The sequence below is a fragment of the Solanum pennellii genome, chromosome 4 (assembly GCF_001406875.1).
Source record: "Solanum pennellii chromosome 4, SPENNV200".
NCBI classification, from domain to species: Eukaryota; Viridiplantae; Streptophyta; class Magnoliopsida; order Solanales; family Solanaceae; genus Solanum; species Solanum pennellii.
In genome coordinates, this window is record NC_028640.1 from 71,222,445 (window position 1) to 71,245,156 (window position 22,712).

General features: G+C 31.0%; 2 protein-coding genes across 4 annotated transcripts; both read right to left on the reverse strand.

Annotated features, from left to right (window-relative positions):
• Nucleotides 1-471: 471 nt before the first annotated feature.
• LOC107015895 (homeobox-leucine zipper protein ATHB-6-like) lies at nt 472-2,430 on the reverse strand. Its single transcript, XM_015216325.2, has 3 exons — nt 1,962-2,430; nt 1,247-1,614; nt 472-1,109 (listed from the first exon to the last, which is right to left on the reverse strand). Exons 1-3 carry the CDS (start codon nt 2,014-2,016, stop codon nt 630-632), a joined length of 903 nt encoding a protein of 300 aa, XP_015071811.1. The 5' UTR covers nt 2,017-2,430; the 3' UTR covers nt 472-629.
• Nucleotides 2,431-13,705: 11,275 nt separating this feature from the next.
• Nucleotides 13,706-21,415, reverse strand: LOC107016207 (queuine tRNA-ribosyltransferase catalytic subunit 1-like). 3 transcript variants are annotated; one of them, XM_027916204.1, is made up of 17 exons: nt 21,235-21,414; nt 20,917-20,974; nt 20,256-20,349; nt 18,993-19,171; nt 18,633-18,683; nt 18,491-18,547; nt 17,050-17,170; nt 16,358-16,424; nt 16,212-16,253; nt 15,906-16,011; nt 15,677-15,787; nt 14,976-15,047; nt 14,789-14,890; nt 14,661-14,707; nt 14,462-14,489; nt 14,102-14,247; nt 13,706-13,957 (listed from the first exon to the last, which is right to left on the reverse strand). In XM_027916204.1, the coding sequence occupies exons 2-16, from the start codon at nt 20,932-20,934 to the stop codon at nt 14,110-14,112; spliced, it is 1,233 nt and encodes a 410-aa protein (XP_027772005.1). In that variant the 5' UTR covers nt 20,935-20,974; nt 21,235-21,414; the 3' UTR covers nt 13,706-13,957; nt 14,102-14,109. The 3 variants fall into 3 exon arrangements, with proteins under 3 accessions (XP_027772005.1, XP_015072186.1, XP_027772006.1); XM_015216700.2 differs by having other exon boundaries at nt 13,706-13,947; nt 14,092-14,247; XM_027916205.1 differs by having other exon boundaries at nt 13,789-14,058; nt 14,203-14,247; nt 21,235-21,415.
• Between the last annotated feature and the right edge of the window lie 1,297 nt (nt 21,416-22,712).

Consider the following 22,712-nt stretch of genomic DNA (forward strand, 5'->3'; position numbering starts at 1 on the left):
TATAGTGAAGTCATTTTCTGGAAGATAGTGACTAAAGCAGAAGCACCAATGCTTATAATTCCAAGTAAAAGTCACCATCTCACACATGGGTGCCCAAATGACTACGTAGCCTATGCAACCAAAAGTGACTACATGACATGATCATGCAAAACAAACTTTTCTATTTTATAGACATATTGGCCCCCAACCATACACATTGATGTCTACATTTATTCACATAACACTGTTAATTTAATCTTATCCTATCCCCCTTTTCATAACACTTATATGATCACTCAACTTACGATTTTTCTTTTAAAATCACTCAATTTATGATTATTCTTTTCAAATAATCAGCATGTACAAATAACTAATTGCGAAAACTTATACTATTGAACAAACTAAATAAACGCTTGGTTCTTTTTAACCTAATACTTGTGAATAATGGATTTGAACCAACAATATAAAATTTTAATTCTGAGTTTATCTCTGTGATCAATTCCTTTCTTCTTTATTTTTACTTTTTTAATCTCTTTTAAGTAAATAACATCTAAGGTTGTAAAAAAAACACACAAATAGCTTCTTGATGCTTCAAATACTTAGGCTACATGTTATTTAAAATTGATGAAAATTACTAACTTATATAAAAGCTAATTTCTATGGTCACTAAAGTACCAATAAAGATTTGGTGCTTGATCAACAGAGTAGATGTTGCAAGAATCCTCTGTTGTAAAACCATTTTGCTCCTCAATTCTTCCAACAGCTTGTTGTTGTTGCTGCTGATTATTATTACTATTGTTATCATTATTATTATTATAAGCTCTCATTGATGATGATGTAGAATTACTTGCCCTTGGATCCATTAACTGTGTGTATGTTGATGAAGATAGTGACAAATGATCCAGGGAATTACTGTAAGATGACGCTTTAGGCATTAATTGTTGATAATTGAGTGTTGAAATGTTGTAATTTTCTTCATTCATCACTCCACTTGAATCACTGTCTGATGATCCATCTTTTGAATCCACAAAATCTGATGAATTCTTCAACTTATTCAGAATTTCTTGTGGCCTTTGAAATACAGGGGATAATAATGTTTCCTCTCCTAGCTTCTCTTTCAGCCCTTTTAACTGCAATTTAACCATATCAGCTAAAACATCATTATTTCGTGCACTTTCACTTTGTCTAGTTTAGTATAGTGGACAAGTAAAAATAGACGGAGGGAGCAGTATTAGATATTAAGGAAATGTGGAAGAGTTATAATTACCTCAGTAATCAATCCTTCTTTTTCTTGTTCAACTTTGGTGTAATTATGTTGAAGAGCTTCGTAATTGGACTTGAGAATGTTATAATCTCTTTCTAATTGCTTAGTCTTCCAACGGGCACGGCGATTTTGGAACCAAATTGCAATTTGTCTTGGTTGCAGGCCTAATTCTTGTGCAATTTTTACTTTTCTATCAGGATCAAGTTTATTATCAACCTCGAAAATTTTCTCCAGTGCTTGAACTTGATCCACTCTTAACCTCCTTTTCTTCCCTGTTCCACATCCACTTTCTTCTATCCCATCTTCATCTTCCAATCCATCCAACATTGCCTGAAATTCATTGCTATATCCCAAATTCTCTGTATTTTTCTCTGCTCACACAAAAAATGTAAGAAAATAATGATCAGTCAGTCAGTCCTATTAGAACTTCATTGGACTTTATCTGTTAGCATCATTTACTTTATATTTTTCTATTTGTTATCACAGGAGTATTTTCTTATAAGATTTTTTTCCGCAGCTCAAGGTAAAGATAAGTTCTACGTACATTTGTCCCTATATGGATCATTTATATGTAAAATTGTGAATAAATCTTTTGACATTTGAACTAGAGTTACTGAATTTTATGAAACTTTTAGGTTTAAGGCGGGCTTTGAAAGCCTCGGCCCTAAACTAGAGAAGGAAAAATTTAACTTATATATACTGATAGTGTAATAATTACCTTCAGTTGGATAAAGCAATTTGCCAGAAGAATCTGAGAAACTGAACCTCTTCATGATGATAAGATTAGTTTATCTCCTTAATTCTTTGGTTTGACAAAAAACAGAATTGACAGGACTGGAGAATTTGTAATGTGAAAATTGAAATTGTTGAAAGGAATTATACAAAAACACCAGATATTTGTATAGTGGTGTTTTAGAATAGCAAAATAATACCAAGAAAATTAAAAGATGTGGATATGAATAAAAGGGGTTAACTCAATAGCAATAGAGAAAAAAATACAAATAAAAGACAACAAATTAAAGGGACTTGTTTTTCATCATTAACCAATCAATCAATCTATTAAAATAAATAGGAAGAAGCAGAGAAGAAGAAACTAAGAAAGAGAAAAGAGAAGACTCTGTATGAGAGAAAAATAAAAGAGTTTATATGGTTTTCTTTTTGCCTTTTCAAAGGTATGGACTCACAGTAATTTTATATATGCTGCCCAGCTATATATCTTCTTTTAATGATGTGAAATGACTTTTTATAATTTGACAATTACTACTACTCCTACTACTCCTTTTTTTTCCACAATTATTTTTTTATATATTCTTTCTTTTGATTTTTATGTCTTTCAACTGTGAAATTTGAATCCAATTGTCCAGTTGGCTCCAGAAAGTCCAACTGCATGCTAGTTTTTTCAGATCTAATTTTAGAACAAGACAATCAACAAATTGTTTTGCAACACACATAAATTTGCTATTTTAATATTTCTATATGCATGAGACCTTAATTGGTGCATTTGATTTTAGACTTTTGTTAAGCTGAACGAAGCTTTGGAGTAACGATAGAATATAATATATAGCCTATAGATTATGATTTTGAGTTATGATAACAATTACAACTACTATTAGTATTATGATAATTTGTCAATATCACATTCTACATCGTGAGTACACAAGAAATATTTGATCCACCATATTGTCTTGGTTATTGTTTCATGATTTGAAAGTTTGTCCAGTACTGGTAAACTTCAGTTAGTATAAGATAAAAGAATAAACTTCATCAATTGGGCACAAGAATAGATAACTAGAAGTTTAAAATTTATTTATGACGTTATCATATATAGGCAAAATGCACACAAATTCTGTGATCTGCAATTTTCTATGACAGTGTCCACAACTAACCACCCATGTATAATCCAACCTAGATAAGCATATATACTAATATTATACTAATAGAATCACGGAATTTACTCGTCGTATAGAGTGACGTAATTAAAATTTTTATTACAATATAATTATTTACTTGAAAAGGACTTCGGATGAATTTCTTGATTCTACTTGACTCTGCATTATATAGGAATTTATTATTCATATAATATTAATGTGTTTTAACATATGGTAGTAGATAACTAATTATTTTATTTATTTAGATTATACTAAAACACTTATTGGAGACAATTACTTACATTTGTTCTTTAATTAGTTACCTAATAATATAAATATATTTTTACCGTATCAGCATACAATAAACTTCAAGAATTGTACATAGTAGTGGATCCAGTACACAAATTTATGGGTTGTCTGTTGCTGAAAAATTATATATAATATGTATATATGAAAATCGATTCAGACCTTACGATTTTTAGCATTAAACCTATTGTATTTTCATAAATGCGACTTTAATTTACACCTTATGTACTTTTAGTAGATTTATTCCTTACCTATAAATTTGTGATCCTACTCAAAAGTACTTATTAGGTTTAGGGTTTAGATAAACTTACGAGATCGTAATGTTACATCCACCTCAACGTAGAAAAGTTAAATATTACATTCATATCTATACACTAAAAAATCTTACCTAGTCGAGTATTTATTTAACTAAACTCAGTAATCTTATTTAAATAATATATTTATTTTAAAAATCCATTGAATATATATACATATTAATAAGGTTTATTAAAAGAGTCAAAATAGCAAACATAACAAATACAATAAGAATCTATAGCTATAGTTTTGACAACTGTGCTCCATCGCTATAGTTCCATTTTCTATGTATATTTCTGTCCGTTAGTATATTTCGCTTGCGAATATACAAATGGGGTAAGTATTTACAAATTATGTATTTATATATTTATAAATTTTTCAGAACTTTATTTGTATATTTTGCTTGTCAATATACAGATAGAGTAATTTATTATGAATTTTTCAAAAACTGTATACAAATAGCTAGAGAAAGTATATACAAAAATCTGATTGATATAATCGAACTATAGCTACGAATTAGAATATTTTAATAACTATAACATTTTTTTTGGTTTCCCATTCGATGTCCGGTACACACATTGAAGCCTGACTAACTACAAATTAGAATATTCCTTGCTAATAAACTATAACATTTTTTTTTTTGGTTTCTCATTTGATGGCTGGTACACACATCGAAGCCTGACTAAACCCAAATTCACGACAGAAAGCACCACATTGGAGGGTAAAGTGCTTCGACCTCTTAATGAATAATGAAGGAATACTTACCACTGTATCGCAATCCTTTTTGATAATAGCTATAACATTTAATATGATATGAAATCGACGTAAAATTAAAAGTGTGAGTTCGAGTGACAGAGAGGTGGGGGTGGATGGCAGAAAAGGTCCAGGCTGTAGGCATGGGAAAGGCAGAGGAGTGAGTGGCTATCGAGCAGAATTAGCAACGTAGCCAACCTTTCTGCCAAAATTTGATTTTCTGATCAACCAAACCTTCTCACGTGGTGTGTTACCTTTGTTTCCGACCCTGCAATTTATCACATGCATTTCCCCCTAATTTATTTATTTCCCACTCTTTTTTTTGTTATTTTCCAACATTCCTTATTTTTATTTTCAATCCTCATTTTGTTCTATGCCACTTATTTATACTAAATAATATTAATACTAGAATATAACGTATTGTTGCGTCACAATTGGTACAAAAAAATTTACTATCATTTATTACTTATAAGTACCAGGTTGTTAATCCATCCATTTCTATCTATGATTTTTTTGAGTGGTGATGTATTAATTAAACAATAGGTTAGCAGAAAGTGTTTCAGGATTAAATCTTATATTTATATGTAAAACACAGTACATATAGTCTAAATTCTAAATCCGACATAGTTTTTGAACAACATAATTTTAAATTCTAAATCCGACATAATTTTTAAACAACATAATTCCTAGTAAAAAATAATTAATCTTAAAAATAAAATGATCACAATGTTCCTGAATGGATGGGGTTGGACTATTTAATTAATCATTCATTTTTATACCACATGGTTGAAATAATTGTTGGTGTATGGAAAATTAATTATTTCAGCTTTTCAGATATACATGTAATTGAAGTTATCGTTTATGTATAAAAAAGTGATCATTTTAGTCCAAAAATTTGTTAAGTTTAACCAGACACTCAATATGTACGCCTGCCATCCGCTTGTGCACCTTCGCCAATAGAATATACATACAATTTTCTTGTTTTTCTTATAGCACAGTTATCGTTCAGATTGAAAGATAAATTAACGTCTCATTGAATATTAATGTGCATTAGGGCCGTAAGCAGTGGCGGAGCTAAAATTTTCATAGAGAATATCTAAAAAAGTGAATAAAAATAAAAATTGTTGCTAGTGAGATTCAAACACACGTGAGCACCCTAAGTATCGATCGGCTCTTTCAAGGCATCTATAATCACTGAGCTACAACACTTTGTTCTAGTAAGATTGTTGAGAACATATTATTTACTCACTTCACATATCATTTTATTTATATACACAATATTATTTTTCAACAAAAGATATTTAATTGAACACCTGATCATAACATTATTACGCCTCTAGTAGTAAGATTTATTTGTTAGCGTGCATTGAATATGCTATTGAATTAAGATAGTAGGAAAATTTTAGGGTAGCGTACGTAGGTAGGTAAATTTTGGCATGGTCGTAAAGAATAGAATGGGTCCAATAAGAGGACAGAGGAGGCACCTAACAATTGACCACTAACTTGCTCAGAAGGCACCATCATGTATATTTTTGTGCCCCCACCCTATTTTGGAATCACTTCTACTGCTACAACTTTCACTTTATTCAACTATCTACTATGTAATTAGACGTGATTGTGTATACATCTTGACTTCTCTTCATCCTTCAATTCTTGTATGTTTAGCTAATAGTAATAATAGAATAACACTAGGACGACTAAGTACTCTTTCATTCTGAATTAAAGATTTTAGGGTTAAGTCCGCCTGAGTACAAAATCGTCTTTCATCTCTGTTAGAGAGCACATTTTGTTGGGTTTTATTTGCCCTGATTTTTTATTATAAATATGTTTTTCTTTTAGTAAAATATTTTAGTATTTTGACTAGTCATATTCTTGTACGAAAAGGTTTAGGACTCTATAAATATAGTTTTCTTCTAACTTAATCAGTATTCACAATGTAGTCCTAGGTGCTTTGAGAGTTTTGATTGGAGCGGGTGGGAGGGGGGGGGATTTGTGGACCAGAAGCTTGATATGTTATCACTTGTGTGAACCTCCCATGTATTTTGGTTGACTCTCTCTATGTTTTGTACTATCATATTTATAGTGGATTGCATCATCTTCGTTGTGGATGTAGGTCGATTGACTGAATCACGTTAAGTCTTTGTGTCTTTTGGTATATTTATCAGTTGTCTTCTTACTCATGGTCTTTTGAGGCTTACTTTGCTAGCTTTCGCATTACACCTAATTATTTTCAATTTTAACACATTTACCCTGACTTCCGAACGTGAATGCGAATTTAGTCGAATTTTAATGCGAGCACCGAATATTAGGTGGAAAACCAAAAAATAAATTAAAATAGGGAAAAGGGTCAAAATTACCCCTCAACTTTGTTTTATTGGTTGACTTTACCTTACCGTTAAAAGCAAGTTATTTTTACCCCTGTCGTCAATAAACATAACAAATATACCCCTCCTTTGATGGATATTTAGCCAAGAACACTGGAAAGACGGGGAAGAAGATAGGAAATGGGTCAATTTATTATGAGTTTTGTTTAGTTTAACGGGTTGGGTTGTTGTTTGGGTAAAAAAAGAAATTAGATAATTTCAACTAAAATTGGGTAATTTCAATTGATTTGGGGATTTCCGTTAAAGGAAGGATATATTTGTTAAGTTTATTGACGGCAAGGGTAAAAATAACTTGCTTTTAACGATAAGGTTAAAGTCAACCAATAAAACAAAGTTGAGGGATAATTTTGACCCTTTTCCCATTAAAATAAGTAGTATTTTAAGTTTTATATACCGTCAGTACAAATATATTTTTTTGAATGGTGAGATCATTCGAACGATATTCACAGAGAAAATTTCTTAAAATATGAAGTTTGAAATCTTAAAAATAAGATATGTTATCTATTACTATAAAACAAATGAAAATTATCTAATACAGTGTAAAAACTATCCAGATCGATAATGTGTATACTTTAATTTGTTATTAAAACTCGTAATATTTTACTAATTTCGTCTCTTCCATTTCTTTTTAAACTAAATTTATAAACAATATATTATAAATTAATACTCACACAGATATAATATGTACATATGGAAAAAGAAAACGAGTTCATTAACTCTATTATGCATTACACATGAATAAAAAGTTCTCCACGAAAATTTAACCGTTCGTCCATATATAATTTTGGTTAATTTCAGAAATTAGATTACGTATAAAAAAAATAATCTTTTTTTCTTAAATTTTGTGTTAGATTTAATGATGTCACAAAATTAAGATGAAAGAAATACTATTTATATTCGAAGCTTGCACGTACAAAATTACTGATCCTTTGATATATTGATTACTGATTAATCATAATATTACGTATACTTAAATGGTTGTACAATAATAATAAAAAAAAAGAATGATAAAACAAATTAACAAAATTGAGAGACAAACAATTTTGGCTTTTTTAAAAAAGTCAATGAGAATGACTTTTGCGCCTCATTCAAAGAAATTTTGACACTTAAGTAATATGATCGAATAAAATGACATTGATTTGAAACTATAAATTATTTTCAAAAGATTTTATATTTTAGAAATATAATGTACACTTTTTAATTTTTATATACACAGAGTGAAATTATAAAGTTATAGTGAAAACTGAAAATTATATCAGTATTGAAAACACGTATTAGCAGTTAAAAATAGAGGTATAAAATTAAAGTAAGAAATAGCTAGTAAATAATTTCCTTTTTGAGTACAAGTGTTCTTTTCTCTTTTTATTCTTTTACTATTTTAGTCAAATTTATTAAGAGAGATCAAAAAGTGTTTATTTACCAAACTTAATGGACTAAAATTGTTCAAGCATATCTTTAAAGGATAATTTCGAACCTACCCTTAAACCTAAGGAGTCATTTTTGTTAATCGAATAAATCATTAATTTTATTGGACATAATATGTAGAAATAAAATTTGAGTACCCAAGATGGATGGATTTTGACAACACAATAATCATATGTCATAGTCTTTGCCTAACTAAACTTTTAGCAAAGTAATGGTAAAAAAAATTGAAGGCTTAGTTAGATGATTTTAAAGGTTAATGAGAAGATAGATACAATGCATCAACCATTTTTAGCAAAAGATACAGTTTTCACCAAATGTTCCCCTTTTGTTAGAAGCATATATATAATTATCTTAACTAAATGGAGAAGTAATTAATTAATATTCAATAATTGTGACCATGCATGATAGCTACCATTGTTGACTTTTTATAATAGAAGCAGGTTTGGTGATATTTAACCAGACAAACAGAAAGATAAATGTGGTGGTCCTCCATTCATTTAAATGTCCAAACTATTAAGAAAAGAAAAAGGGAAATGAAAGTGTGAGGGGTTAAAGTGTTTATTTTGAATAATTTTCTTTTGATAAAAATATAGAGAATTTTCACATATAATTACGCAAAAATAACTTAATTATGCTCCATAGGTATAATTTGCTAATTACAATTCGTAGGTACGTGTTATATGGAGGAGAGTAGCGAACGAAATTGGGAGAAGGAGAAGAGAGGCAACTGGGAGAGGGCGCGCAGAGTGTGGAGAGAGGCAATTTATATATGTATATATGTCGAATTGTGTATGTATATCTGTCCAAATAATTGTATATATATATGTAACTGGTATACATATGTATTTGCATACCCGACGAGAAAGATCGGGAGAGGGAGGAGAGAGGCGAGCAAGAGAGAAAAGAGTGGAGAGAGGTGAACTGTTATTGTATATATGTAATTATTAACGTATATGTATCAGTTAATGTATTTGTAACATATGCATACAATATGACTTCTTGTACAATTGATACGAGTTAAAACATTTGTATTTGTATATCCAATCTCTTTTTCTTTTTATACAAACATAAATTATACGTTGTATTTGTATAACTCGTGTCTGTATAAAGCGCGCGAGAGAGAGGGGGTCAAAAGAGAATTGGGTAGGTTAAGATTTGTATAATTATAAGTTGCATATGATTTGTATATTCCGTCTCTCTCGCTTTATTCAAACACAAACACAACTTATACATTTGTGTTTGTATGAAGTGAGAGAGGGATTGAGAAGGGAGAGAAGAGAGGTGAAGGATAAAAAGAGGAGAGTGGCGAGCGATATTCCAAAGAGAGGAGAGAAAGGCGAGAGAGAATGTAATTATAGCTAGAAGTAAGTTTCAGATGGTAGTTAATGCAAACTATAGTTATATTAGCTAATTAACTAGTATATGTTTTTTTAATTGCGTAATTTTTCCTTAAAAATAATAATGACTTAACAAGGAAATATCAACATTTAATCAAAGGACAAAGACTATTCTCTGCCTAAATTCTTTTATTTTGTTTCATTTGGTACCTAGCTGGGTCTATGGACACGAAAAGAAAAAAAGAGAGAAGAGAACTTATGTATTGTTTATTTATTTAGAATATTATTAGGAGTGTGAAACAGACGGATAACATTAAATAGTTTGGGCAGGTGAAAATAGGCTAAATTAGTAAGTGAATTATTAACATGCATTAAGCTTACTTGGACTCAAATCGGCTACGTTAAAATGAGTTAGAAATCGAGTCATAACTCAATTCGTTCAACTATTACTATGTTTAATTTGCTTGTTTTTTTTTTTTAATAATATGTTTCAATATTTATTAATAAATCAATAAATTGTTATGATTATCTATAACCTATCAAACAAAATATGCTTTTTAGGAAAATACTTTTACAATGTTTCACATGGTCATTTTTGCTACACATTAGCCCAATTCTTATATGGTTTTAATACATCATTTGTGCCTTGTGAATTGTCTTGTAATTATTTTTGTATGTAATGAATGTTATGTTATAGCTTGTGTCTTAGGGTGTGGGTTATGAAGTTCTTGAGACATAATATTCTGAAATTAAAGGTATACCTTGTAAGACATAACTCTTGCATTGTAAATTTTGTCTTATAAGATATAATTTGAGCATTGTGAATTTAGTCTGGTAAAACATAATTCATGGATTATGAATTTCTCAAAGAATAATATTTTGAAATTGAACTTATATCTTATGAAATGTCTTGTAAATTTTATTTGAAATTGAACCTATACCAAGAATATTTTTGATATTTTGATCCACGTGGTAAATATATTTTTGACTCAATATGACTTGAGCCCAACCAACAAATGAGTGAGATCTAACCAACCAAAATGGACAATACATACAATAAGCTTGGAGTGACGTTGTTGTTTTTAATTATTTGGTATAATACTTAATTAGTGAACCTCAAATAAATTTACATTTAGGTTGTTTAGGACACGAATTTACATGTTTGACATGTTCCACATAGAAATTAGATTTTGGCCAAATTTAGCTGCTTGACCTAAAACACACACTTAAACTTCATGTTGGGTAAAATATCACTTATCATATTAAAGTTTTTTTCAAAAAATTCATGCCTTTTGTTTTCTGTATTAACAAACTGGTTGACTAAAAATGAGTCCGTTGAATTATGAGTGTTCAAAGTACAATGCTCTTAATTAATCTTGAAAATACATAATATTGATTATTGGTAGTGTACAATTTATCAATATGGATTGTGGTGCAATAGTATATTAATACTGAGACTATTTTATCCTTAATCGAGGTCTCAGATTCAAACTCGAGATATAGAGGAAATCATGTGAGGAGTGACTCCTACAATGCGTAATCTGAATTTTATCAGAAGTCTAATATAAACACCGAACACCAAGTGAGAAAAAGAAAAAAATAGTCATCCATACGACTTATAATTTAAATTGTATTTAATGCTAATCCTAGACTCCTAGCTAGTAGCTATGGAGTAGGGCAGATAGATTTAGTCTTAAAATTATTTTTACTAATCTTTGTAAGAAAAAAAAAACTAATTGGAGACATTGGTCGCAATTATTAATTAAGCTTAACATTAAAGGAATAAGACATACTTGCACGTAATATCAAAAAAAGAAAAGTTGACTAATGATGTAGAAAGAGGGATGTTTTGTCGTTAATATTGCTTTTTTTTAAATTAGCACATAATCTGGCGTTTTCGTAACATATAAAAAAATAATCGGACGGGTTAATATATAATCGCATGGTGACAAATTCGAAAAAATAAGTTATTTTCTGATATTTGGTCATCAAAAAATATTATTTTATGGAATAGATTCTCACGAAAAGAGAGTTATTTTTTATTTTATTCATATATATAATTTTATTCATATATATATTACCTTTTTTATAGTTTTAGAATATCTAATTTTTTTGGTTTAAAATATCGAATTAATGTGATCCAATTTACCTTTGAAAATTTGTCAAATTAACTTTCATAAGCACAACATGACAAACAATTCCGGACGGAGGGAATATATTGTTTCATAATGTATTATATTATATTGTATTATATCAAATCATATTTTTATAATGAATATAATTACTAAAAGAAAATTATGAATTATATGGAGATTTTCCTGGGATTAGTATGAAAATTTGCAAGAAGCTTATTTTTCTGCAAATTTTCATACTAATTTCTAAAAAAATTCTCATGTAATTCACAGTTTTCTTGTAGTGTGTTTGGATTGATTTGTATTGTTTTCCGTCATTACATAATGTCTTACATCCATAATTTGAATGATAAATTAATTTTAAAAAAAAGTAGGGTACGGTATAAAATTACTATGAAAAGATAGGATAAAACTAAAATATACTTATTAAATAATAAGTAAAGACAAAATAAGAAAAAAATATTAGATAACGATGTAATCATACCAAATCAATTACATAAAATGGGTCTTTTCGTCGTTACCTAACAACTGATTTAAACAATACGACACAATAAACTTTATGTAATTAACAATTAATCAAAATAAATATTATATCTAAACTAACAATGCAATACAAAAGATAACAACTACCCAAACAAGGTGTAAGTCTTAATGCTATAATACTAATTACCATATACCATTTTTTTTAAACCCTAAGACGATTATGTGTTTTTGCTTAAAATTGAGGGTACTTTAGTCATATCCTAACATGTGTTTACTAGAAATGTCATGTCTACAAGACCACAACAATATTAAGAAAAATGTCATTGTGAAGTGATTAAAGTTACTTGTATTCTATTAGTAATTTTTTTAAAAAGAACAATTACCATAGCTCTAGCTCCACTGTTATTTTATCAAATTTTGTAATGTATATTCTTTAATTCATACAGTACTCTTTTTTGTTCTCAAAAGAGCTAAATGTACAAAAAATAATGAAGATTTGATGTGATATCGTGATGTTACATAAGCTAGTACTCTAGTAGTATTATTTACGAACGGACAAATTTAAAAGAATTCTTTGGGTATATCCTCTTCTTCGTTTTTTGGTTAATTTTCATTTTTCTTACGACATCTTAATTATTACAATTCATTCAGGTATAGATTCAAATTTAAATATTTTAATCTTAACACAAACAAATAGGTAGCTCGCTTGATAAATTCAAATAAAAGTTTCAATTTTATAACCACCTTATCTAGATCAACCTTTGTTTCAAGAACTTTATACTAACACTTCTCCACACTCCAATTCCTATTACAAGTTAACAAAGTAAACTTCGTATAGATTGTGATACCCAAAAAAAGGTTAGAAACATGTTAGCCAATTGCACTTCTTTTCTATTTTTTCTTTTTCTTTGCTTACTTTGAGTGCACTAAAGTAATTGCTTGGCATCATGTCTCTAAAGTTCATTTTAAAGAAATTTTTTGTATGGTTGGATAACACATTAAGCAAAAATTTTGAACTTCACTTTTTCTTTTTTTATTTCTTTACAACTAATCACAGCCATAACTTTTTTTTTTTTGGCTTTCGTTCTTTTGTTTTGTTGAGTGCGGTACAAAGCTCTAGGTCGAAAAGTCATGAGACAGAATATTTTCCTTGGACTTTGCCCAATTACTTCAACACTTTGTTATCTTAAATAAGCTTTACTATTTCCTTTGGACTCTGGAGGAAAGACGATTTCACGATTTGAATGTTATGAATTTTTTGTCGTGATCACAATTTCAGCACATATATATTGTAGATGCACCCATTCGTTGAGACGGAAAAAAAACTATAAGAATTTAATGTAATAATGGAGGAAATGGAAAAAATAAATTATGATAGCTAGGAAATTATTTCCTTAGACAGAGCAGAGCTCAATACAAAATTTTCTGGGACAAAAAATAAATACATGTCACTCTTTCAGTGGGAAGAATGAGNTTATGATAGCTAGGAAATTATTTCCTTAGACAGAGCAGAGCTCAATACAAAATTTTCTGGGACATAAAATAAATACATGTCACTCTTTCAGTGGGAAGAATGATACCTAGTTAGCAAAAAATCGACACTTCGTGTCACTCTTTACAAAATTTTCTTGAATGACTGTCCTCCTGTAGCAGCATGTTATAGCACAAAATACACGCTGCTCTTATCGTCAATTCTGTATAAATATGTTCTTCAACTCCTATGTTAAAAAATGTTTATAATTACTGTTTCACTTCCTGATTTTGTGTATCTTCTACTTTATCGGAGAGCGATGAAAATGGAGCACAGCAGGAAGAAATGTCAATCCCAGCAACCTCCATGGCATTGCAGACCCATNCAACTCCTATGTTAAAAAATGTTTATAATTACTGTTTCACTTCCTGATTTTGTGTATCTTCTACCTTATCGGAGAGCGATGAAAATGGAGCACAGCAGGAAGAAATGTCAATCCCAGCAACCTCCATGGCATTGCAGACCCATTCAGGAACATCACCTTGGGGGAACTACAGGTCAAATTTAACAAGTCACCACGATTTGCACTAACAAATATTTGTATCAGTAATTTAATTAAATGCATGCATAATAGACCAGCAAACAAACAGGCAAAGGTAGGAGAATTTTCAAGTGATTAATGGCTTAAAGACGTGGTCAACAAGTAATATTGTAATACGATGCAATACACAATGAAATCATTGTCTGAGCGAAATTAGTCATTACCATTTTCTGCAGAAATTGACAGACAAATCTGCAAAATTAAACAAATATGTCAAATGATAAGGTAAAAAGAAGCAAAATGGATGAGAGAGCAGAAAATGAGAATGAGATAGTGATTCATCTTAAAATGCAAGAAAAGTGATGGTGTAAAGGAAGCTTATAATAGTGAGGGCCGAGGGGTAAAATCTATAAGTGAACATACTCTGGAAACCATCCTTCAACAATTGACGAGTGCAAATCTCTGCTAAGCTGCATAATTTGAATGGCTCAAAGTCATGGCTGAGCTAATAAACAACTGAAAATATCTCTAAAAACCTGAGTGTTTGGTACCTTCATCATATAGTGTAGGTTGTGATATGACAGAAGTTGAGATCCCATGGCATCTTTAGTGACAAGGCAATGTATGTAAGCCCTCGTATACGTTTTACAAACCTGTCAGGAGATGACTGGTATTTCAAACATCGTATAAGTTGGAAATAAGACCATCAGTAGTCGATTATCATCTATTTCACTTTACCATGCAGTCACATGTGGGATCAATAGGACGCATATCATCTTCCATTGCCTTGTGTTTGAGTTTTAGAACTCCCTGCATCATGACACAATAAGAGAATTCATACAGAATGGTGGATGATATTCTCATCATAAATTGTTTGAGTTTGGTTTTCAGTGCTCAAGATTATGAAACATTGTGAAGAAAATTTGTGAACAGATTTGAGGAAAAAAAAACTTAAATCAACAATAGAAAGATAAAATCAGATGATATATTAGAGGAAACCAGATTTTCTCAAAACATAGTAAAGTTATCAAATCATTGAACTACCAGTCTCCATGAACACTTTATAGAAGGTAGTCAAAAATAATTTTATCACATGGAAGGAGGGAAGGAGGAGTAGCATATGTGCACAAATTCAACTAAATGGAGTTTCTACTAAAAAGGAAATTTTGAGCAGCTCAGCATTATTTAACTACTACTAGATTACTAGACCCACGACATGCTTATCATCTCTCCCTCTCAGTGTTTACAGGTCAGACAAGATTTCTATATAGATCAAGAATACACAAAACATTGGTGTTGGGTTAGAATATTAGCGGTTATAGATTTCTTACATGCAATCTGAGAATCAGTATTAGATTAGTTTCAGAAGAATGCCATTGTGTGATCTCCAAAACCAATTAAGTGATGAACATACAGAGGTAGTGGGCTGAGAAAATTACCTCAGGTACTAGAGCTGTTCCAAAACGAGCGGTACGAGTAGGATAGACACAATCATACATGTCAGCACCTAAAGCACTGCAAACCAAAATGTCTAGTGGGTAACCCACGCCCTGGAGCACAGCAGTCAAGCTATCAGAAGCCAGAACGCATCACATATAAAACTAGAGAATTTGAAAACAGAGGCATCAAGTTATATCTACCAAGGAACATCTTAAGAGTGACATTTACCATTACATATCGTGGTTTATGCTCAGGTAGTGCAGCAGTACACTGAGCCACGACACGCCAAAAGGAGTCTTTATCTTCACCGCCTGCAAGACCACCAATAGCATAGCTGTCACACAAGTAAATTCAGTCATTCACTCTGTTGATTGTTGAACCTTCTTCTAGTTTGGTTTGTCGGGTAAGCTACTTTTGAGTTTTATAAGTTATAAGAGGAACATGAATGTGTAGATATATACACGTTTAGGTTTTCCACATACAAGGTGATGAACATTTTTGATAAAGTGTACATATTCAGAACTACAAACATACCCAGGCAAATTGCGTTCAACTAAACCTCTGACACATATATCCCTGATAACAAGAAATAAAAATAACAAAGTTTGTCAAATGAGGATATATTTACGTAAACAATAAAAGCAATCACCGAAGCAACAAGATGTCACAATGTAAGTCACCTTAATACTGGATCTAAACCACCTTGCACTATGCCAAATAGATTCTGTTCATGTGGTCTCTTATGAGCTGCCAATGACAAACAAAAGCAGAAAAACACAAAATTGAGAATCTTAGTACATCAGCAATTTTAGCTAAGAAACTCTAATTTTAACACTAGAAAGAGAAATTCACAAGCAAACTTTGGGAAACAGTTACTTGAAAAGAAAAACTTCAAAACATCCAAGTTCCACCGAGAACATTACTCAACTATCTGTCAATAGTGTCTACAGGACTTAACCCTTGTTAAGTACTGCTAGTTGATTGCATAGCATGACAAGTGGGGCATAATATTTTAGGACTACTTTACATTCAATAATAATCTCATCCAACTCTACCGCCTAACTTATCACATCTACCATAAAAATGAGCCAATTCCGTCCTTTCATCATCAAAGTGTGCCAAATTAACCAAAAGCTAAAAGTTCAATTGTTTCCGAATTCCTCTCTTTCCTAAGATATCCATTCTCAAAATACCTCCCACCTTCCCGGCAAAACTAAAAACATCAGAATAAGAAGTAGAGAAAATTCCTACACTACAGCTGGTCGTAACCCGATTCTGTAGAGATTATTTTTTGCCGACTGGATGTGATTAATGATGAATTTAAGCAAGATAAATAACCACATAGAAATGTACAGCCTCTCCATCATATTACCTGCTATGCACCTATCTATCCAACGAAGAGTTCGATACATAGCCTCTTCAATTCTTGGACCTGTGATAGTAGTTTTCACGACATCATCGAGAGCCATAATAATATCTGCACCAATTCTGTTCTGTAATGTGTTGGACAAGTCAGCAAGATAAGAAAAATCAGTTGTAAAGGGCATCTCAAGAAACATAAAGTGATCTCAGGCTGATGAAAAGATATGATTCAACTAATCAGCACTATTATTGGGAGTAGATGATATAGAAGCAACGGCTCAGATACAACTTTTGTCAGCTCAACAGATGTTATGCAGCCAGAGTACACACTAGTAAATGCAGTACAACAAGTGGAAACAGCATCACATGATATAATTAACTTGTCCAATTACAAATGATCAACCCAAGTGTACACCGTACGCAAAGCCTATCAGACCAAAAAAGAATAAGCAGGGAACACAGGACTACCAATCATTGGCACTCACGCCAGAGCAGGCACCAGAAAAATGTCATGCTCTATAACTATAAATAGAAATCCAGCAACCATGCTACTCAATGTATATAATCACAGGGATTAGAATATGGCCTTCAAAGATATTTGGAGAAGTAAAGCTATCCTGAAAGTGGCTTGATTTGTTTGCATGCCAGAGACATGTTTAACTCAACAAAACTCACAGAGAAGGGGCTTTAGCTTGAGCAACAGATGCTACTGGTGTAACAATTTGTGTGAGGCATCACATCCATTTTGCTGTTGCAGTTTCAGCTGGCAGGTATGGAACTTGTTTTTGAATCTTTTTGACGTGCAGTGGACTATGCCAAAAACAGTGAATAGATGTTAGAAAGCCAGCACAAGCATAGGCTGAAAAGGGTGTTTGAGCTTTTTGTAGCACAGCTCTGTATTCATTCTATGGAGCATTTGGATGGAATACAAACGTACATATTTTAAGGGAAATTATTATTCTGCTCATGGGAGGAAATTTTTTGTGTCTAGAACATTTGGACTTAGTGGTGTAAAGGAATCTCTGTGAATTATATGGATTTTGTTATGGACTTGTTGACTCCTTATTTTGTTAAAAAGGAGTAGCAACAATGTTTCCAAAGATTCCAACAGTTTATAGATCTCAGTGCTTGCATATACAGTTGAGAAACATTGAGATGCAGCATGAAGTTAAGCATCTAACTATCAAAAGTCTAATTGAGCATCTGTAACCAAGAGGGTATTCCTGGCTCGAGCAGAATCTGCTTGTACAGAATCCGGGGGTGTGTGGAGAATAGAAGCAAACACATATTGACACAATTTTGCAAGGACTAACCTATCATGTGTGTGAATATTGCACCAGTTAGGAATTGTTATACGTTCCGTTTGCTTGGAGTATGACTTTGAGATACAAATATAGTATAGTACAAGACCTATAAATAACAGAACATCTACATCCCCAAAATGTACTTACTTGTATCTGTATAGACTCTTCAGGTGTAAGGAGCATTGGCTTTCCATCCACCGGTGACTGCAAAAAGGAAGTAGGATTTAAACCGAGTGAAACAAAAGAGATAAGGATATGAAAAAAAAATGGGAAAGTAGAAAGGGAATACCTGAAACGTGACACCCTTCTCAGTGATATCAGCCAAATGCAACAAGGAGACCTACAACCAGAAAGATTTTAAGCTCATTTGACATTTAGTGCTCTTCAAAGCAACCAATTTTTTACTTTGTCAAACAATACATCATATAGAACAAAGAAGTTCATGTACGTTCATAAGACGCTACTCAACCTGTTTTGCACACTTTTGAAGACATGCATGAAATCCATAATAATAATGGTGAAACAATATGGCACAAAGGCGTATAGGCTTCCTGATAAACATGTATTTAGTACATCCTAAATAAAGATGGTTATAGATTTTCGAATAAAAAATCCCATGTGAACATTAAGCGGAAGAGTGATAAACTACCATTTGAAAGCCCCCAGAGTCCGTAAGTAGTGCCCTCGGCCAATTCATGAACTTATGAAGACCCCCTAACTCATCAATGAGCTCAGAGGTAGGACGTAGTGCCAAATGATATGTGTTTCCGAGGATTATTTGGCAACCAATATCCTCAAGCTGGTGGGTGGTTAAACCCTTTATAGTACCTGTGAATATGAAAGGTCCAAATGGGTGACAATGAGAAAAAATGCATATCATCAACAAATCCAATATTAGTTTCTGTTTTTACAAGTATGAAGAGCATTAAAAGGTAGGGATAATTGTACACAATAGCAAACTAATAAACTAAAATAAATGGAGTAGCTACTGTTTGATTTAATTGTGCCCCATAGCAAACGTTTGTCAGTCGCCTCTCTCCCTAAACTCTCACTTGCCACTCTACCATTCTCGCTCGCCACTTTCCCTCTGCTCGCCACTCTCGCTTTATAGAACAGAAGTATATAAATTGCATTTCTGTTTTGTATAAAGCAAGAGAAAATTGTATATACACATGCAAAAACATATATCTTCGTGTTATACACTTAATTATACAATATACAAACATTTTACTTCGATTCAATTATATACAAATGCAATATTGCAGCGAAATAGGCCAGCGAATTATACAATTGCAGCGAAATACTATTTTCTCTCGCTTTATACAACAGAAAAGTATAAATTGTGTTTCTGTTTTGTTTAAAGCGAGAGAAAATTGTATATACACATGCAAAAACATATATCTTCTTCCTATACACTTATAATTATACAATATACAAATATTTTACTTCGATTCAATTGTATACAAATGCAAATTTCATACAGATATTGCAGCGAAATAGGCCAACGAATTATACAATTGCAGATTATACAATTGCTGTGAAATAGGCCATCGAATTATATAATTGCAGCAATATAGGCCAGCGAATCATACAATTGTATATGTATAGCGAATTATACATTTATATGTTTGCTATGGAGCGCAATTATGCAAACTTTACTATAACATACAAATATGATTTGTTTTGTTTGCTATATGTGAAAGTTGCCCTAAAAAGTACTCTCATAAAAGAGTTCCAAACATACAGTCGGTAAGCCAATATTGTGCAGAATACAATGTATAGTGTTCTAAGTTGTGGATAGAATCAACTGATACTTTTGATTGAAACAAGAAAACAAAATATGATATTAATAGCAATAGAAGATAAGAGACAGAAATTCACAAGGTTCGACCAACTCCTAACATACTCTTACCTTGAGTGCCAACAGGCATGAAAAGAGGTGTCTGGCACTCATAGTGAGGGAGTATAAGCTGAGCTGCACGAGCACGATTAAATCTCCCAAGGATCTGGCATCAGAAATACATAGGCACAGTTAGTGGGATAACAAACAAACAAACAAAAGTTATAAAAAAGATTAAAAACTTAGGGAGACTAGTTACATTGCTATGTCATATCAGCTGCAATATTCTGTAAAATGCCATCAAGATGTCCCTAAATTAATTAAAAATGGAAAAAAGACTAGCCTTTCCAGACAAAATTTAGCGGAGCTTATTATTTTGCCAAAAAATTGCAACTTAAAATTCTCAATCCTAAGTTGATGGCACACGCTCTTTTGATGAGTAAAGTTGATCCAATATAACATATTAAAAAATCTATTACATTACACTAGAAGCGTAATACTGTTCGAGAACTATGCCTCAATCCCAAACTACATTGAGGTCAGCTATATGAACCCTCAACATCCATCCTCATCATTTGAAACCCTTTTCAATTCAACACTCAAAAACTTGTTATTTTAAGACAAATTACAATTTATCAATATTCAACAATCCAATATCATAAGTGCCAGCTTCTATTTATATGAAACGCCAAAAATCTCTGTAGTAAATTAAAATAACGTCAAAGATGCTCACCTCAAAACGAAGTGCCATTAACGCCACTACCTTCCACCAGGTCAGTATCAACAATTAACTGAAACCGCCAAAAATAAATAAATAGTTAAGCTCATAAAAGTAAAATTTTAACTCATACACACAAATTTTTAATTAACAATGTCACTAAAAAAAAGTGCGTTGTAGTTCATGAGGATTAAGAAGTAACAAACGAACCATACTAACAATTTTTGCTAGAAAATTAATGATTCTATAAGTTTATGCCTAACGTCTAATTTAATACATTTTGTATACAAATAATGCATATATGAAGGGTACTGAATATTCAGATAAGCTTACAGAAAATGGTGAATTAATCGGCGGCGGCGGCGGCGGCAAGGAGAACCAAAACACGAGCGTGCCCTAAATTAAGTAGCAGTTTGAGGTACGTGAAAGGGCGGCCAAAATCAATTTTTCCTTATATAGCATAATATTTAAATTTGTCTGACCAAAGTCGACACAAATTGAAGTTTCTGCGCGTTTCGGATTTGTCAAACTCTAAAAAAGAATGAGTGTCCATATTGTCAAAACTTACTTATATATACCCTCTTTATGAAAGTTGCTCATATATGTTTTTACCGTTATACAAACGGCTTATATATGTCCTTGCCGTTAAAAAATGGCTCACATATATCCTTCATTTAACGGAAGTTAAAAAAATTAGTTTTAAATTTATATTTATTACTTTTAATTTTTTTAAAAAAATTATTTAGGAGTATATATGATTCTTCTATCAAAGGTCAATGTATATTTTAATTTTTTTAATACATAAATTATTTTTTTACTTCTTTTATTATAATTATTTGAGTTTCTTATTCTTATTTTGTTTTTTTCTTTCATTCCTTTGTTTAAAGAAAAAAAAATTAAACTATTTTTTTTGTCTATATTGTAATTTGATTTTTGTATTCGAAGAAAAATTTTGGTCATGTACAACAAGTTTTACAAGAATATTAGTGAAACATAAATAAATTTGATTATCAAAATAATAATTCTAAATTAGTCATTAAAATAAAAAAAAATGTCAAAAAAATATGATTGACGAGGATTAAATTTACTCACATGGGATTATATTTTTGTAGAAAAAAAATAATAAAAAGTTAGATTAAAATTATCTTTTTTTTCATTTCCATTAGAGGAAAAGGGTATATGTGATCCATTTGTTTATAAGTAGGGGTATATATGAGCCACTTTCATAACAAGGGGTATATCAGCTCCAAATGACAAAGTTGAGGGGTATATCAGACCCTTTTCCCTATTTTGAAAAAAAATAATAAAGAGGTTTGTATTAGAGAAATTTATGAGGTTTTTCTTTTTATATTTGAGAAGTAAATTTAATAAAGAGGTTTGTATTAGAGAAATTTATGAGGTTTTTCTTTTTATATTTGAGAAGTAAATTGTGTTTAATTAATATATTTGGATGTTAAATTATGATAAAAGACAAATATCTAGATATACTTATGATTAAATTATTTAATTATAAATTTAAAGATAAATAATTTTTATATATATATTCAATGCATTGTTTAAAGAAAAGTTATAAAAATATTTTATTGTAACCTCCAAAACAAAACAAAATAAAATATTACATTCTTTATAATATTCTGAGCATTTTTTTCTTTTGACAAAGCTATGTCAATGGAAAGAATATGAAAAAGCTATATACGTGTAAATAATACTTAATTTTGGAACTTTACTCCATGTTTTTCTGAAAATTATCTACTCATAATGTCTAATGTATTATGATCGAGAGAAATTGAACACGTCAAAGATTATTTTCT

Excerpts from the sequence above, each read along its gene's own strand:
- LOC107015895 (XM_015216325.2), bottom strand. The coding sequence starts at position 2,016 with ATGAAGAGGTTCAGTTTCTCAGATTCTTCTGGCAAATTGCTTTATCCA. Across the intron at positions 1,615-1,961 it reads ATTGCTTTATCCAACTGAAG|AGAAAAATACAGAGAATTTG; the intron begins GTAATTATTACA and ends TTGTGTGAGCAG. Across the intron at positions 1,110-1,246 it reads AAGAAGGATTGATTACTGAG|TTAAAAGGGCTGAAAGAGAA; the intron begins GTAATTATAACT and ends GTTAAATTGCAG.
- LOC107016207 (XM_027916204.1), bottom strand. Across the intron at positions 17,171-18,490 it reads AAGAGTCTATACAGATACAA|AACAGAATTGGTGCAGATAT; the intron begins GTAAGTACATTT and ends AACACATTACAG. Across the intron at positions 14,248-14,461 it reads GTCAATTTCTGCAGAAAATG|TTCCCCCAAGGTGATGTTCC; the intron begins GTAATGACTAAT and ends TTTGACCTGTAG.